The sequence below is a fragment of the Acomys minous genome (genome assembly GCF_964271855.1).
Source record: "Acomys minous genome assembly, chromosome: 4".
Lineage (NCBI taxonomy): Eukaryota > Metazoa > Chordata > Mammalia > Rodentia > Muridae > Acomys > Acomys minous.
Window position 1 is genome coordinate 117,245,315 of NC_140486.1, and position 15,880 is coordinate 117,261,194.

The window sequence follows — 15,880 nt, forward strand, 5'->3', positions numbered from 1 at the left end:
GAGAATGCCTTATGAAGCCATCACCTCCAAAGTGGAGGTGTGCAAATTGAGATCCAGCTCAACCAAAGCTCAGATGGCCTGCTTACAATGTGTGCTGGCTGGTTTTATGTCAACTTGACAAAAGCTACAGTGCTTTGGGAAGAGGGAACTTCAATTGAGAAATACTCCCACCAGACTGGCCTGTTGGCAAGCCTGTGGGGCATTTTCTTGATTGATATGAAAGGAACAAGATCACTGCGGGTGGTGCCCACAGTAGACATGACATGCAAGAGAGGGTGGAAGCCAGCTGTAGCACCCCAATCACTCTGTAGCTTGAGCTCTATCAAAAGCCCAGCCTAAATCTGCATTTGGGCCCTGTTGACCAGGGCCTCTCTGAGCCTCATCATCAGGAACCCAAGCTGTGTAGTAAGAACCCACAGAGCAGAACAGTCCACCAAATAAGCGGCAGCATCTTAGGAATCCACAACTCAGTAAAGCTCTAAAATCCTCTGCCAGACTGCTATAACTGAATTCGCCCCTGCAAAGTATGCGTGTTGGAGAGCACGACCCTAATGCTATGGTGCAAAATAGTAGGCTATTGGGAGGTGCTTAGAGTTTGAGGAAGCCATGGGTGGGGAAGACAGGCCAGCTGGCGCCCTAAGAAATAGAAAAGTCTAGGCTCCCCGTCCCTTCTCTGAGGACACAGCAAGGTGCCATCCACAAGCCAAAAAAGAGGCCTCACTGAGAACAGAGCCTGCAGCACCTTTACTCTGCCTTCCCACTCCTGCACTGTGCAATGGTCATCTTGTCCAAGGCCCTATCCGGGCTCCTAGAACAGACAGGCTTCTAACCTACACAGAGGCTAAGGCACAGACAGAAGATCTGCCACCACATGGGCTCTCCCAGGGACTGCTGTGGGACCACAGGGTACCAAAGTGGAAGGGGCCCCACCTGACACCTGACAAGTCTGCCAGTTCCTTGAGCTCCACTAGGCTCCAGGCTCCCAAGGTGCCTGCTCCAAGGTTAGGAAGCCTTTCTGGCCTCTGAGCCAAAGTCCACTTGACTCCCGGGCCATCATTACAGACACAAAGTACCACTTGGCCTCAACTTGCTGTCACATCTGCTCACAGGACTCACGGTATAACTGACATTTTCCATGTGAGTTGCTGAGGGCCAAGTCTCCCATGCACTGACACCACCCTCCTCCACAAATGGGGCCTCTGACCTAAGGTGAGTGGCTGACCTCATAGATGCTGCTACACACAAGGTTACTAACTGCAAAGTATCACTTCCAAGAGGGCCTTAAAGATCCTAGGGGCACTAATGAAAATTAACAAAATGCTTTTGAGTCATATTAAAATTATTATGCTCAGATGAAAATGTTAGAAGAATAAAAAAGAACAGTAAAAGGTAATCAATATACACAGAGAAGAGACCGAAACCAAAGTGTTGAGTTCTCAGGCAGCAGCATCATTCGCCATCTGGAGCTTATGCTTACCTGGGGAAACCAGGAATGGGGGATGAATAACTGCCTCCATGGTCTCCTCCACCTCACAGAAGGGATTCTCCTCAAAGATGAGCGTGTACAGAGTGACCCCCAGAGACCACATCTCCAGCTCTGGCCCTCTGTAGCTGCAAGAAGGAAGAGAGAACATTTCAGAGCCTGTCTGCACTCAGTACAAAGCTCAATGGGCCAGCCTCCACCCTGAGTACCACAGCCTTCCAACCTCAGCCAGAGACTTGCATTCTCACGGTCCATACAGGACTGCCCCAAGCAAGAAACCCTCTATATGACCCAGAAAAGGAGGGCTCCGCAGAGGAGGGGCAAGCAGAGGAGTGGGTAGCAAATCACTAAGAGCCACAGGAGCCACAGGCAGCATCAGGACAAGGTGGTGGTATGCCCTATAGAAAGACCATGTGGTTGGTGAGTAAGAGATGCTCAAAATTAGGACACATAGGGAGAAACACAGAACAAAGTGCAGTGACAGATGAAGGTAGGATGGAGGAGTGTCTTAGAAACGGTGCCGTCTGGAAAAGCAAGCCTTGGGAAAGATGGAGGTGGTGTTATCCTAACTTCACCCAAGCTACCTGCTGCTCCAGGCAGGTTGCCTTTAGCCAACCTAGAGTTGGCTGACACCTGGAGTAGAAGAATATAAAAACGAGGAGGAAGGAAGAATGTTCTTAAAAGATAGAATCTGGAATCAGAATTCAGGAAGCCCTCTGCCTGATGAGATGGAGGTGTGTGTGCAATGTGAAAGGATGTGGAATGAGACAAGGTCCTGACCAAGAGGCCCACAAGCAGGACCAGCACACATACAACTGAAAAGGATGGGCAGGGAGAGAAAGCACAGTGCAGACAGGAGACAAGGAGAAGGCACAGTGCAGCAGACTGCTAAATATTGAGGTGGAAGCTTCATAGCTTAAGTGTGGAGCAGCTGACCAGCCACACAGAGCTTGTATGGTGAGCCAGTTTACCTGCTTCAATACTGCCTACATTTCAGCCACTACAGGATGTCACCAGAGCAGGACACTCACTAGGAGCAGGGGTAACCAAATCATATGAGAAAAAACTCTACCCTCTCCATCATCTCTTACTATGTTGGCTTTGAACAAACACACTGAGACTCCAAAAGGGAGATTCTCCCCGCCCTCTCCACTCTCTCCTGGCGGCACAAAGCCTAGTCATGCTGCACACAAGGGCCAGCCCTACATGGATATGGCTGCAGGAAGTTAGGGAGGCCAAACTCCATGAGTCCATGAGAGCCACTGAACACACACTTTCTGACTGTATGTGAAACGTGCCCAGAGAAGACCCAGGTCTGAGCCCTGGTTATCGCCCGTCCCCCATTGCTGATGGTTTCTCACACAGGTATGGTAGTGTTTGAGCAGACAATCTGGGCCCGATCAGCCCCAACATGAAATGCAGCTTTGACCATGCCTATCTGGTGACTCTACACACTATTCTATAAAACCACAAAAAGCTAAACATTCTGTTCCTCTGACCACGCACTCTCTTCCTGAGACATATTTATTTCACCAAAGTTTGTGCAGAGAGATATCATTGTGTGAATATGACTTAGGAAGGTCATTTTATACAAACACACCTCAGCTTGTCTGTGGGCAAGACCACAATCCCTGCATGTGCAGTTCAAACCACTACCAGCAATTTCTACACATGCCCTGCACACATGTGGACAATGAAATTCGTTTCAATTCTTTTCCTCAAATCCCCCCAAAAGAGGCCTTTTCAGATCAGGCTCTGCTGCCCATAGGCTCCCCAACTACAGAGCAACAACCTCAGCTCTCACCCCAGGGCCTGATCCCCTGATCTCAGAGCCTCAAAGAACCTGAGCCCCAATAGCTCTTTCACATCATTCCCCACGCTCTCACTCCTGCTGCTGGGCTTCCTGTATGACCAGCGCAACAGGACTGCTGAAATAATGATTACTGGAACGGAGACGTACTTCCACATTTAATGGCAGCTAACAGCTGTCTGTAATTCCAGTCCCAGGGGAATCTGTCTTAGGTTTCTATTGCTGTGATAAAACACAATGATCAAAAACAACTTGTAGAGGGAAAGGGTTTATTTCTTAAAGGTTTCAGGTCGCAAACTATCACTGAGGGAAGTCAGGACAAGAACTCAAAAGAGAAACCCAGAAGCAGAAACTGAAGCAGGGGTATCTTAAGTTATTTTTCTGTCGCTATGATAAAACCCCAGGACCAAGACAACCTCTAAAGAAGGCGTACAGTTTCTGAGGGCTAGAGCACCTGATGACTAACAGCAACAGTCATGCAGCATGCCGAGAGCTCACAGCATCCTCATCAGCAAGGAGACAGAGAGAGCAAGCTGCAAATGGTGCCAGTCCTTTGAAACCTCAAGTCTGCCTCCAGACACCTCCTCCTAAAAGGCCACACCGCCTAATCCTTCCCAGACAGGTCCACCAACTGGGGATTGAGTTTTCAAACATGAGATTTTGAGGGGCCATTCTTACTCAAATCCTTACAAGAGACATGGAGGAGTGCTATTGACTGGCTTGCTCAGACTGTGATAGTACCCAGGATCACCTTCCCAGCATCAGCCCACCCAGCCCAGCCAACATTAATGCAAAAGTGGCCTACATGCTTGCTTGCCCACAGGCTAATCCGGTGGGAACATTTGCTTAATTAAGGTTCCCTCTTCCCAAATGACTCCAGATTGTATCAAGTTGACAAAACACTAACCACAACAGGATCCATCACCCTTTTCTGGACTCTGAAGCCACTAAATATGCCACACACACATACATGCAGTCAAAACACCCATACATAAAAAAAAAATAAAATCTTGAGAAATAATTACTTTTCCTGATACTCAGTAAGTACAGCAGTTACAAAGGAGTCACTCAGAATTTCATCTCTGAATTATCCTCTAGTTTCCTAACTTTCTGTAATATCAAATTCCAAACCATCAGAAGTTGAAATAGTACTGCCTACTGTACATTTATTTTCCAGAACTTCCCCCTCATTACTCAATAAAAGGGCACAAACTGAAACTGTTCCCTCCTAAAATCACAGCAGTCATGGGCCTTATGCAAGAGTCAAGAGGAGGGTAAACTAGCGGAGCGTGTGATACATACGGATTTCCCATGAGAACTTCAGGTGCACAGTACTCTATTGTTCCACAAAAGGTATAAAAGAGCTTGCCCCTCTCTAAGTAGGCAGCTGAGCCAAAATCTATCAGCTTAATTGTGAAGTCCTCGGCGATCACAATGTTCTCGTCCTTGATATCTCTGTGGATGATGCCTTGGGAGCGCAGGTATCCTACAGCTGACACAAGCTGCAATCAGAGGTCAGGGGAACACTTCAAAAAGCAATTTAAGTAAAACATGCATTTATAACAAATATTAGGAAGAAAAAAGGAAAACAACAACAAAGGAAAAATAAGCATTCTCCAGTGCATAGTTCTGGGTGGTGGAGAAGTAGTTCCGCATAGACAGGAGGTATGGCAACTCTGGGAACACACCACTGTGCCTCTTACAGGCCAGCAAGCAACACAAACTCCTGGCTCACGATGCCTCTCTTCCTATTGACTAAGGAAAGCCTCCCAGCATACACTTGCCCCAGGGCCATCTCAGGAGTCAAGACAGGCCACCAAGGAGATACTGAGGAACATGTGGGCCACTGAGAGATGAAGGTTGGTTGGTATTCCGTGCACAGGCACTCTGTGGACACCTTGGCTCACAGAAAAGGAAAGAGCCCCGTGCAGAGGTCAGGCTACAGTTTGAGGTCAAAGCAGGAGCAGACAATCCTGATGCAGGGTTCCAGCAGCTCCTCTGCACGGTGTGTTCGCCATCATCTCCTGGCCAGCACATCCACCACTATGGACATGGCCTCTGCAGAAAGTAGGGTGTGTGCAGGCACTCCACCTCTGGAAGGCAAGCGTCACAACACCTACCTGCCCGGGCACTCTGTGTCCCCTATGCTGGGGATCTACTAACCATGCCTCCTGTTGCCTTTAGTAAGACCGCAATTTAGACACAAGCTGGAGCAACCAACTAAGTGATTTCATGGACATAATCAATCATTTTGATCTTTAGAGGAAGTTTTATACTTCCAAATAAAAACGCTTTAAATCAGAAAGATAGTTAATGTCAACTAAGCTCAATCAATTGATAAATAAATATACATTATAAATATTTGCCTATATATTTACATATACAGATTTATAGGAACGTACACATGCATGTCTGTACATATACATATTCATGCATATATTTGAACATTCATGAATATATGAACATGCATGCATGCATACATACATAAACACATACATGTTAGAACCTAGTCAGGAGACTTGGGTCAGGGAAGAATCTTGTAGCCCAGAGTGGCCTTGAACTCTCCGTCCTCCTTATTCAGCCTCTGGAGTGCTAAATTATAGGCATGTACTGCTACATTATTCAGAAACCATATTTTTAACAAGACTGCAAAGTCTCACTACAACTAAACTGTACTGAGCTCATCCTTCCTTTCTACAAGCCCAGCTGTGTCCCATGTCCATACAGCTGCCCATGGTGCTGCTCCTTGGGGTAGCACTGTGACAACAGGCTCCAGACCCATCCCTGACAGACAAGAAAAAAGGAAAGATACACAGACAGACTGATAAATGGATGGACGGATGATAGAGATGGAAAGAAGGCAGGAAGGAAGGAAAGGAGAGAGACAGAGAGAGAGAGAGAGAGAGAGAGAGAGAGAGAGAGAGAGAGAGGAGAAATACATAATCTAACAGGAAGTGTGAGAGTGATGGTGGGGGCATTCTTTTGACATACCACAATGACTGAAACATACATGCAGAAGCTTTTACACATCACTTTGAAGAAATAATCAAAGGACAAGTATAAACGATCCACACATTTCTGGGAGCACCCAGGGAGGAACCACTGCCTGCTCTTTACTCAAAAGAAGAGTCACTGTCTCTGCTCTCCTTTCCCTTCCCATTTCTCAGATGCCTTCCAGATTTGCTCATCACTTTCCCACTTCTATAAAGTGAGCAAAGACCCATGTACATTTAAATACAAAAACAGACCAAGACCAGCTCTGCAACATGAAATAGCCCAAATTGCAGTCTTTATGCTTCTTTAGGTAATCTCTGATTTAATCCCAACAGCTTTTTCACTCTCACAATAGTGTTTTTAACTACATACATTAGAAGATTAAGGCTATACACAAGGTCTCATTACTGGTGAGGACACAAATTGAGATCAGTAACAAGGGCTCACAGCTGGCTTCATGGCTTTGTTCCTTAAAGTTTGTGATTAGTTAAAAAAAAAAAGACACTATACATATATGAATAAACTTTAATCACTAAAAATACATTTTGCCGGATAAATCCTTCCAACCTCAATCTATTTACTTAAATCACAGAATTTATTCAGTATAGATCTTATCCCATAAATCCCAAGGTTGAAGGCTACCACTGGCTCACTGAGGAAACTGACTACATGCCACTGACTCCTGCAGGCCAGGGTTCAATTACCCAACTCCACAACCACCCCGCAGAGCCCTGGCCCGTTCTCACTTGTCGGAAGATGTAACTTGCTAGGGGTTCATCCAAGCAGGGATGATGGTCAATGAAAGCAAAGAGGTCCAGGCCAGAGCCATGCTTTTCCATCACTAGCTGGAAAAACCCTTGATTTTCAAATACATCCAGAACCTGAAAGAGACAAGGAAAGGTCTAGCTTTGTCTAGAAATGTCTCCAATCAACACATTAATGTTAGAAAAACAACATGAGGGTGACAGCACACAGAAAACCTACCTTGATTATGTTTGCATGTTCCACTTTGGACAGAATTGAGATCTCTAAAGTAACTTTTCCAAGTTTGGGATCCTCCATCCAACAATCCTCCAAAACCTTCTCTTTCTTAATAAACTTCACCACCACCTACATGGGAGAAAAAGGGCAGAGTCCTCTACCATCTGTCAAGCCCTGCCACTGTCTTACTGTCTCCCCAGTCCCACTGCCATGGAAGAAGAAATGAATCACACCCTGAAACAGGAGAAAAGGAGAAGACAACAGCTTAACAGAAATGCTGGTATTTTCTACCTGTCTATCATGGGCAAGATGGGATGGCTGGGGTCCCTGGGGGTGCTGAGGAGCCATGGCCAGTGCTGGAGAAAAGAAGTCTCAGAAACCTAAGAGCAAGTGTTCCTACAACACTTTATATCACTAAGAAAACGAAATAAGCCTAAGAAGCAGAGGAAATAAAGAAAGCTGAAAGCTGTCATTGTTAGACAAGTATCAGTCCTGATACTGAAATTAACCAGGGAGTCTTTCAGCCTGACGTGTGTAGTAACCATGAGAAACAGCACCTGGCAACAGCAAGTGGCATTCAGTTCCCAGGTGTAGTAGGACAAAGATCCATTGTAAAGAAAGACTTTATGCCATTCACTACAAGACAGGCCAGCCCCTCAACAGATGTAGTGGGGGTGGAAACAGGAGCAGAACTCCAACTATCTCAAACAGAGGAGAAATGGTTTGGGTGAAGCAGACAGATTCTGAAGGTAGTAGGAAAGAAAAGCTACCATGACTTGCCCAGGAGAGACGTGAGAGAACTCAGAAAGGCAGAAGCAAGTTGGTAGGGTCCTGAGGAACTGAAAAGAGGGGCTCAATGCCCCAGAAAGGATGTCAACAGCTTCAGACGTCTGGTGCCCATCAACCTTCAAAATACAAAAAAAGGAAGGCAATCCCAGCACACATTCCTGAAGTGAGTTCAGAAAAATAAGGGAAAGAATTGATTAAATAAATAAATAAATAAATAAAGTCTTTTAAAATAAAGCTTTAAACATCCAGATCCAAGTCTTATCAAGTATCAGGAAAAAATAAAAAATGTACACAAACTCCTAAGTATATTCTGGTTTTTAAAAAAAACATATATATATATATAAAATACATGTACAAAAATATAATAAAATGGATCAACCCACTCACCCCCAAAATCTATGCAGCGAGTTCAGCAAATCTTTAGGATACCAAGTGAAAAGAGAATCATCTATTTCAGGGCTGTCAAGATAGAGCTCAGCAGGTAAAGGTGCTTGCTACCAAGCCTCATAACCTGGGTTCAATTCCCAGAAGCCAGATAGTGAAAGTAGGAAACCAACTCTTCCAAGTTGTCCTGTGGCCTCCTTATACACCATGTAGCATGTACTTATACATACGTCATGTATGTACATACATACAATAATAAAAAAATTTGAGACAGGTCTAAGTACTGGGGTGTCCTATAACTCACTATATAGACCACACTAGCCTTGAATTCACTATATAGACCATGCTAGCCTTGAACTCACAGAGATCTGCCTGCCTCTGCCTCCTAAGTGCTGGGATTAAAGGCATGAACCACCACACCTAGCCTATAATTAAAAATTTTTTAAATAAACATAAATACAACAGCTAATCAAAGCTGCCAGTGCATTGAAAGATTATACATGACCAAGGATGGAATCCATAAGCATAAGAAAATCCATTAGTGTTATCATTATATTAAAAAAGGAAGCAGACCGTGTTTGACCTCCATACATTTGTGTACATTCTCTCTCTCTCCTTCTCTCTCTCTCTCTCTCTCTCTCTCTCTCTCTCTCTCTCTCAAATAAATAAATGTAAAAAACATTTATCCCATCCAGCTAGAGTAATAATAAAATGCAATGTCTTCAAATAATGTGTTTTTTAAAAATGTGCTCATTGGGAAATAAAAAGTACCAGTAGCCGACTGAAAGACACGGGAATCAGTGCCATAACTGCCAAGTAATACTGTTCTGGGGCCCTCTAGCCAATGTGACAGGAAGGAAAAAAGATGAAAAGACAGACAAAATAGCCATACTATGGGGGAAATCCTAAAATATCCTCTGAAAAATTATTAGAACCAGAAAGACTATGACACAGCAACTCAGACACAGATCTTTGGAGCATTTCAGCAACAAGTGGTAGGAAAGCACTCTGTGGCAATACTCTAGGGCCCTCCTAGCTGGCTGGTAGTCCTATGCCTGGGGAGCCTGACAGTGTTCAAAGCAGGAAGTAGATGCTGCTTCCAAGTAGGATGGATGGTTGATACTAAAATTGTAACATGCCGGTGGGCGTGGGAGCGAAGGACAGTGAGCTCTAAGGCTCAGGTAGGTATGCGAGGCCTGCATAGGAATGACCCCAAGACTGAGGCGGAGGCCAGGTGGAGGAATTCAGTGCCAAAAGGCATGTGAGAGCTATCGTGAGAAGCCTTGGGCAGACTCTGAGAGTATTCGTCAGCTAGCTTGCTTCTTTGTTTGGTGAGGACATTATTTTTCCAGTTGAGCAGTTTGCATGCCTATGAGGCATCAGGCCATGTGTATAGCAGAACAGTAAAAACCTCATACTCAGAAGAGGGGAGGTACAACACAGTAATGAATCTGGTCAGGGCCCAAGTGCCCGCAAGAAAGCAAGGTCTAAATATGAAACTCAATAGGGCTACTGTCTGGAGTTAAGACTGTGTGATGCAGAGGCTTCCTCCTCTATCCACAAAGTATTCAGATCCTTGTGCCCCCCTCTTCCATTACGAGTCTCCAAGTTATAGATCAGGGGCCCTCCAGTAGGATCATCCCCACATGATCCCAAGCACCTCTTTGTTATGCTCCTTCTCCACGGCAGTCCACACAAAGCCAAAGGCCCCACTGCCAAGTGGGCTGATGGTGCTATACTTCTGGGAGTACTCGCCCTCACAGGCTGCCAGCCTCTCCAGCTCTGCAGGTGTTGGTGATTCCTCAAACTGAGGCTTGGCTTTGAGCATCTGTGGACACAAAGAAAGGTTTGGGACATTACAGGCCATCCCATCTCCATCAGTACAGTGCCTGCATCCATGCTGTTCTTATCTCCTGTGCTCACAGTGGGCTACTCTGAAAATCTCCATGGAGCCCTCTGGCAATGTGCAATCAATACAAACTGGTTTATGTCTAAATGCATCCATATCCCACTATACAGGCATATTCATTTAAAGTCCTACATTTGCTTTATATTTACACAGGGTACTAGGAAGACAATGCTAAAAAGCCACAGGCAGATCCTCCATCCATTCCAGAAAAAAAAAAAAAAAGGCAGCAATGCCACCTGGAAAACCTGCAAGCACAGTAGAGGACTGAGCTGACCACAGATACCAACCTCTCCAAAGCCGGATCCAGAGAGCTCAGACATGGAGTGGGTAGAGCTAGGCAGGCTGGCAAGGAGCAGGCGGGTTCGGGTAGCCGAGCTCTGGTGGCTGTGTAAGAGGTCCTTCACCAGCCAGCAACAGAACAGGGTTGCAGAGCCCTGGAGTTCCACCCGCTTCACTTCAAACTGTATACCTGTAGGCAGGAAGGGGAGGAAGTATAGAGCTCTGCTGGTCCCTCCAATGGTCACATTAAACACTGCTATGATTTGAAAAAAAAAAAACCCTCTTCCCCAGAACATACTCAGTCGTAAGCCATCTCGGTGGTAGCAGCTTCCAGAGTAGATGCCTTCCTGGATCTCCTGCTGCAGGCCAGCGGCCCCAGGTGCCAGAGGAGTGGAAGTGACCTGGGTACTCAGCTTCTCTGCTGATAAGCACGTATTGTCCAGACCAGGATCTGGTCTGGGAGCGCCATGACTTGGGCTTTCTATGTCACTAGTTTTAAAGTGTTCAGAGGATACCAAAGAAATGTCAGACAGTTCTGCTTGATCGTGTCCTGTGTCCATCTCCTGGAACTGTCGGACTTCACCAAGGTCAAAGTACGTGCCAGTCAGGACCAACATCTCTCGGTCACCTAGAATATCTGAACTCTGTCTGCGCAGAACACCCACATCCAAATCTGAGCCCACCAGTGAAGGAGAAGGTGCCTCACTGAGCTCCGATGTGCTACAGGAACAATGCAATGGAGGTCTGTCTGTCTGTTCATTGAGAAAGAGTTCCCTCAAGTTCCAGGAATAAGAATTCACATCAGCCTCCTCCGGGGCTTCCACTGCCTCCAGGACACCAGGGAGGTCTGTGGCCAAAGCATAACAGGCCGAGGAGCTGCCTAAGTGGCTAGCACGTAGGTCTCGGCCTCCTAGATCACAGAAGGACACAGGGGCAGTGAAAGGAGGATGTTCTGTTGGGACAAGTTCCACACACTCTGGGACACCCAGAGCTCCCCCAAAGCTTGACTTGGACAACTGCTCCTTAATCAAGCAAGTCTGTAGCTCTTCTCGGTCATTCCTCACTCCTGGCCATGGTTCATCCAGAGTAGGTGTCCCAAGCAAGACACGAGCCACTCCAGAAGGGCTGGGAGCCAAGTCCTGGCCTCGCTGCTGTAAGATCCACTCACTTCTATACTGTGGGCAGTGTGTCAGAAAGCTCCCTCCTGCTAGCTGCCCTGTGGTGTGGGGCTCAGGCATGGTGGCATCGGCCCAGGGTTTAGGAGTGCTAGGACCGCTGACACCCATCATCTCCAGCTGAGCTTCCTGATGCAGACTACACATGTCCATGCTGCTGCTCCTGTCCTTAGCTGGGACTAGGGGCTCAAGATCTTCACATGAAACAAACCGTTTTGCATCCATTGGCTTGGACCTGCTTTCTTCTAACAGGCCTTTCCTGTAGCTCTCTGCTGCTGCTGAAGGATTCTCCTTTCCCAAGACATGGATATGCTGGCCTGAAAGCAGTAACTGATCATCATGAGCTGGTAGGCTTCTTTTTGTGGTGTCTTGCTGACCCTTGGACAACACCCATTTCTTGTGGGTTAGTGGGCCTTCTTCTGAGGTATTTTTCTGAACTTCAGACAATAAATTTTCATTAAGGACTGGTGGGGATATTTCTGGGGTGTCTGATTGGTTTTGAGACAGTAACTGTCCACCATGGACTAGCAGGTTTCTCTTTGGAATGCTTTGCTGGTCTATGGGCAATGAATGCTCACCATGCACTGGGTTGCTGTCCACCCTGGAGACAGGAATTTGGATGATAATCACTAGTGGCAATGAGAGATCATACTGACTTTCCCTCTATGAGAGACAAGTACAATAAATTTAGCATGGTAAATTTGTGACAAAAAGTCTCAATTTTGTAACTAAACTAAAATATAAAATATCTATTCTTAGATATTTTCCTGTAAATCTACATTTACCAAGAATGAACCAAGAAAGCTACTGAAATGGATTTCAGATTGTTTAATAAACTCATGACAGCTGGCTATGAGTGGTTCTCAATACCACCCAACACCTAGTGGCACAGAGACTAGGGAGGTAGCACAGAGAAGGCTGGCAAAGCAATGCATACAATGAACTGAGTAGGGAGCAAGGAGACTAGGGCAGGGGTGAGCATATCTAGTGTGAGGAAGCTGTACAAGTAGTGAGGAGGCTGCTACACAGCCCAGGCAGGATGACCTACCTCCTACCTCCATTGTATCCACAAACTTACTACATCTGCTCACATCAATCATGTCTACGGTCAAGCACCTGGTGATCTGATCAGATACACTATTGTAGTCTTGAAATGGAGGTCCTCACAAATTGTACAGCAGAAGGTCATAAACATAGGGAGTAAAGTCTCTATTTGAGAATGGTGCCACAGTGGAAGATGTTGTGGGTCACATTCTAAAAGCAAAGGCTTCCCGGAGGTCTGCAGAGAAGAGGCAAAAAAAATATTGTGTCTACCTACTACTCCTCCGCATCACTGTCCATTCCTCCCATGTCACAGGTGAGTCTAGCACTCTCTAGGAACAGACTACAGAGTCGGCCTGAGAATGAAGGCTTGGGGACACACACCAGAAGAACCTCATTAAGACCCTGACAAGGAGCTGGGTGTGGTGGTACATGCTTTTAATCCCAGATTGCTGTGAGTTTGAGGCCAGCTTGGTCTACAAAGTGAGTCCAGGACAGCCAGGGCTACACAGAGACACCCTGTCTCAAAAAAAAAAAAAAAAAAAAACAACAACAACAACAACAAAAAGACCCTGACAAGGGGTCTGGACAGTCCCTGGGCACAGTATTCACCCTCTTGGAATCTCCAAATGCCACTGAATGCTCGTGGTTCTCAGTATTTTTTTTCTTCTTTACTGTCACACCAGTTTCTATACCCTTTTTACCCCAAACCCTGACAAACAGCTCTGGAATTTTAGATAGGTCACTGGTTACTTGTTAGAAAAACTGATAGATCGGGGACAAGATCCTGTCTCTGTAGTATGACCTCTGAACATCTATCTGCATTGCAGGGGCCGAGGGAAGGCCACCAATGATTTCCTGTCAGCTCAGCAATGGTCTGACCATTATCATCGTGTTAGTGTCAAGTTTGGGAAGGAAGGGGGTGAGTTCTGTGTTAAAGACTTAGAACAGCTGAGTTTTAGCATGACAGCAACCCAGGAGATGAAAGACGTTTGCCCGCTGCCCTGGCAGCCAAGTATAAATGTTTTTATTTCCTCAGATGAGAGAATGAGATCAGAGCCATTCCCAAGCCTTGCTAGCTCTTTCTGAACTCTTGCTGACTGGTTCAACTCAGATGTTCTGGCCCAAACTCCTCTCCAAGTTGACTGATTCAAACTGGCTTCTCTTAACTTCTGACTCATTTGCTCTGCCTGGCCCCAAACTAATTCTGACAATACATTTTAATCTTCTGGCTCCTTTTCATTCTTAACTCATTGTTTGCACCTGTGTGCAGCTTGTTCTTTCTGCAACCTGTCTCTGTAAAACTGTCAGTCAAAATTCTTATCTTTCTCCCTGTGCTGCTCTTAAGTAGCATCTCTTTACTGTCCTGTTTTCATGAGAGTTGGGTGTATCCTATCTCTGACTCATTCTGTCAAATCTTTCTCTGATTTGTCTGCCCCTCAATTAGAGGTCACTTTCAAACAATGTTTCTATAAGTCAACCTTACTTTCTTTGTTTAGGATTAAATGTGTATACTAAGGGTGTGTCTGTATTCCAGCCAAATCAGACAGTAATCCAGAATGTATCTGCATTCCAACCTAGAGGGTCTTTGGATGTGATCCCTTGCCACAGCACCCATGCTGCTGGGTTAAAACTCCTCTGTAGTCAAGCATCATCACCTGCCACTAAATTCTGGCCACTGTGGAGGAGCGTGAAGAGAGGTTTTCAAGAGACCCTCTGGAGTTAGAGGCCATCCTCTTGTCCCACCAGCAGACGTTCACACAAGGCAACATGGGACCTATGCCCACAGCTGCCCCATGGATCTCAGGTCCTCCTGCTACGGATCACCACTGGCTGGCTTCTTTAGAGCCAAGAACCCCAATACTTCACCTGGAAGTTTTGTTTTGTAGAGCACCTGGCCTACAGTAGAACAACTTACTGAGTTTCAGTATCAGTTCCTCAGAACACACCTTTCCTTATCAAGCCCTGACTTTTGAACCTCTGCAACAGAGTACCACTATGCGTCAGACTGCAGCAAAACAAGCCCATCATTAGAAACATTAAAATGCTATGGTTATAAATGAATTCTCTATTCCTACCTTCCAAAGTTTTCCAACATAAACTTCCTAAACTCAAAGTAAATAATTTTATTTAAAAATACATAAAGAGTGTTTTCAAATGATTTTCTTTAATCCTAGAGTTCTCTCTCTTATCGTCTTCTTGAGCTCTCAGCAGCTCTCAGCCTGCTTCCCTGTCCCTAAGATGGCAATAGCATCATAGCACTCTATCATAAGGCTGTAAAGACTCAAGTCAAGCAGCAGAAAAAAGCACTATGGTGCATAGACAGAGCAGGTGACCAGTACACACTCCATCACATACATTACCCATGAGCTGAATATTACTTAACTGCGTGTTTAGTAAACATGTAACCTCCCACAAAGGCACTTACCCCAGGGAGGACTGAGATGAGTGAGAAGGAAGTATCTGGCATCCAGTTTCCAACCGTGTCTGAGTCCTAGGGGTGACTTGTTCTCCTACCAGCTTCAAGGTCTCATCTTGTGACAGCACGTGGTCACTGGCCAAGGCCACATTTACCCTAGGACCTAACAGCAAAATCAAGAGTGTTTTCTAATCCCAACCACTGTGGTAAAGCACACAGTACCTGCGTCAAAACCCTAAATACTCAGACAGCCTACACTGACCATGTACATCAGTACACCAACAGCTTCGCTTTCTGCTAGCAATGATCCCTCACATTTGTTCCTCTTTCATCACTTCTCTCCCCTCCCTAGAGGTCCTGCCCACTCCACAAACACTATAGGCCCCAGCACTACAGGAACTCCCAAGAGATCAGACACTGACCTGCAAGGCATCTGCAGGTCCCATACTCTCCTACCATCCTGAGACAAGAGAGATCTTTTGGGACAGAAAGTTTACATTATCTCCACAAACCAGTCACTAAAGACCTTAACTATGGGGATATATAAAGTCAACAGGTATGTAACATAATTTAGAAATAATTATGTGGTTAAAAAAAGAAATAATTATGATATACT

General features: G+C 45.7%; 1 protein-coding gene across 5 annotated transcripts in view; it reads right to left on the reverse strand.

Moving 5' to 3' along the window:
* The window catches only part of PASK (PAS domain containing serine/threonine kinase), a 44,146-nt gene that overhangs the window by 2,151 nt on the left and 26,115 nt on the right, over nt 1–15,880 (reverse strand). For all 5 annotated transcript variants that reach the window (XM_084778344.1, XM_084778343.1, XM_084778342.1 and 2 more), the window contains exons 9-16: nt 15,274–15,427; nt 10,928–12,405; nt 10,638–10,819; nt 10,102–10,269; nt 7,272–7,397; nt 7,034–7,168; nt 4,596–4,795; nt 1,478–1,611 (exon numbers count right to left, since the gene is read on the reverse strand). In XM_084778344.1, the coding sequence (XP_084634470.1) occupies nt 1,478–1,611; nt 4,596–4,795; nt 7,034–7,168; nt 7,272–7,397; nt 10,102–10,269; nt 10,638–10,819; nt 10,928–12,405; nt 15,274–15,427 (2,577 nt within the window). The remainder of the gene's footprint in view (nt 1–1,477; nt 1,612–4,595; nt 4,796–7,033; nt 7,169–7,271; nt 7,398–10,101; nt 10,270–10,637; nt 10,820–10,927; nt 12,406–15,273; nt 15,428–15,880) is intronic.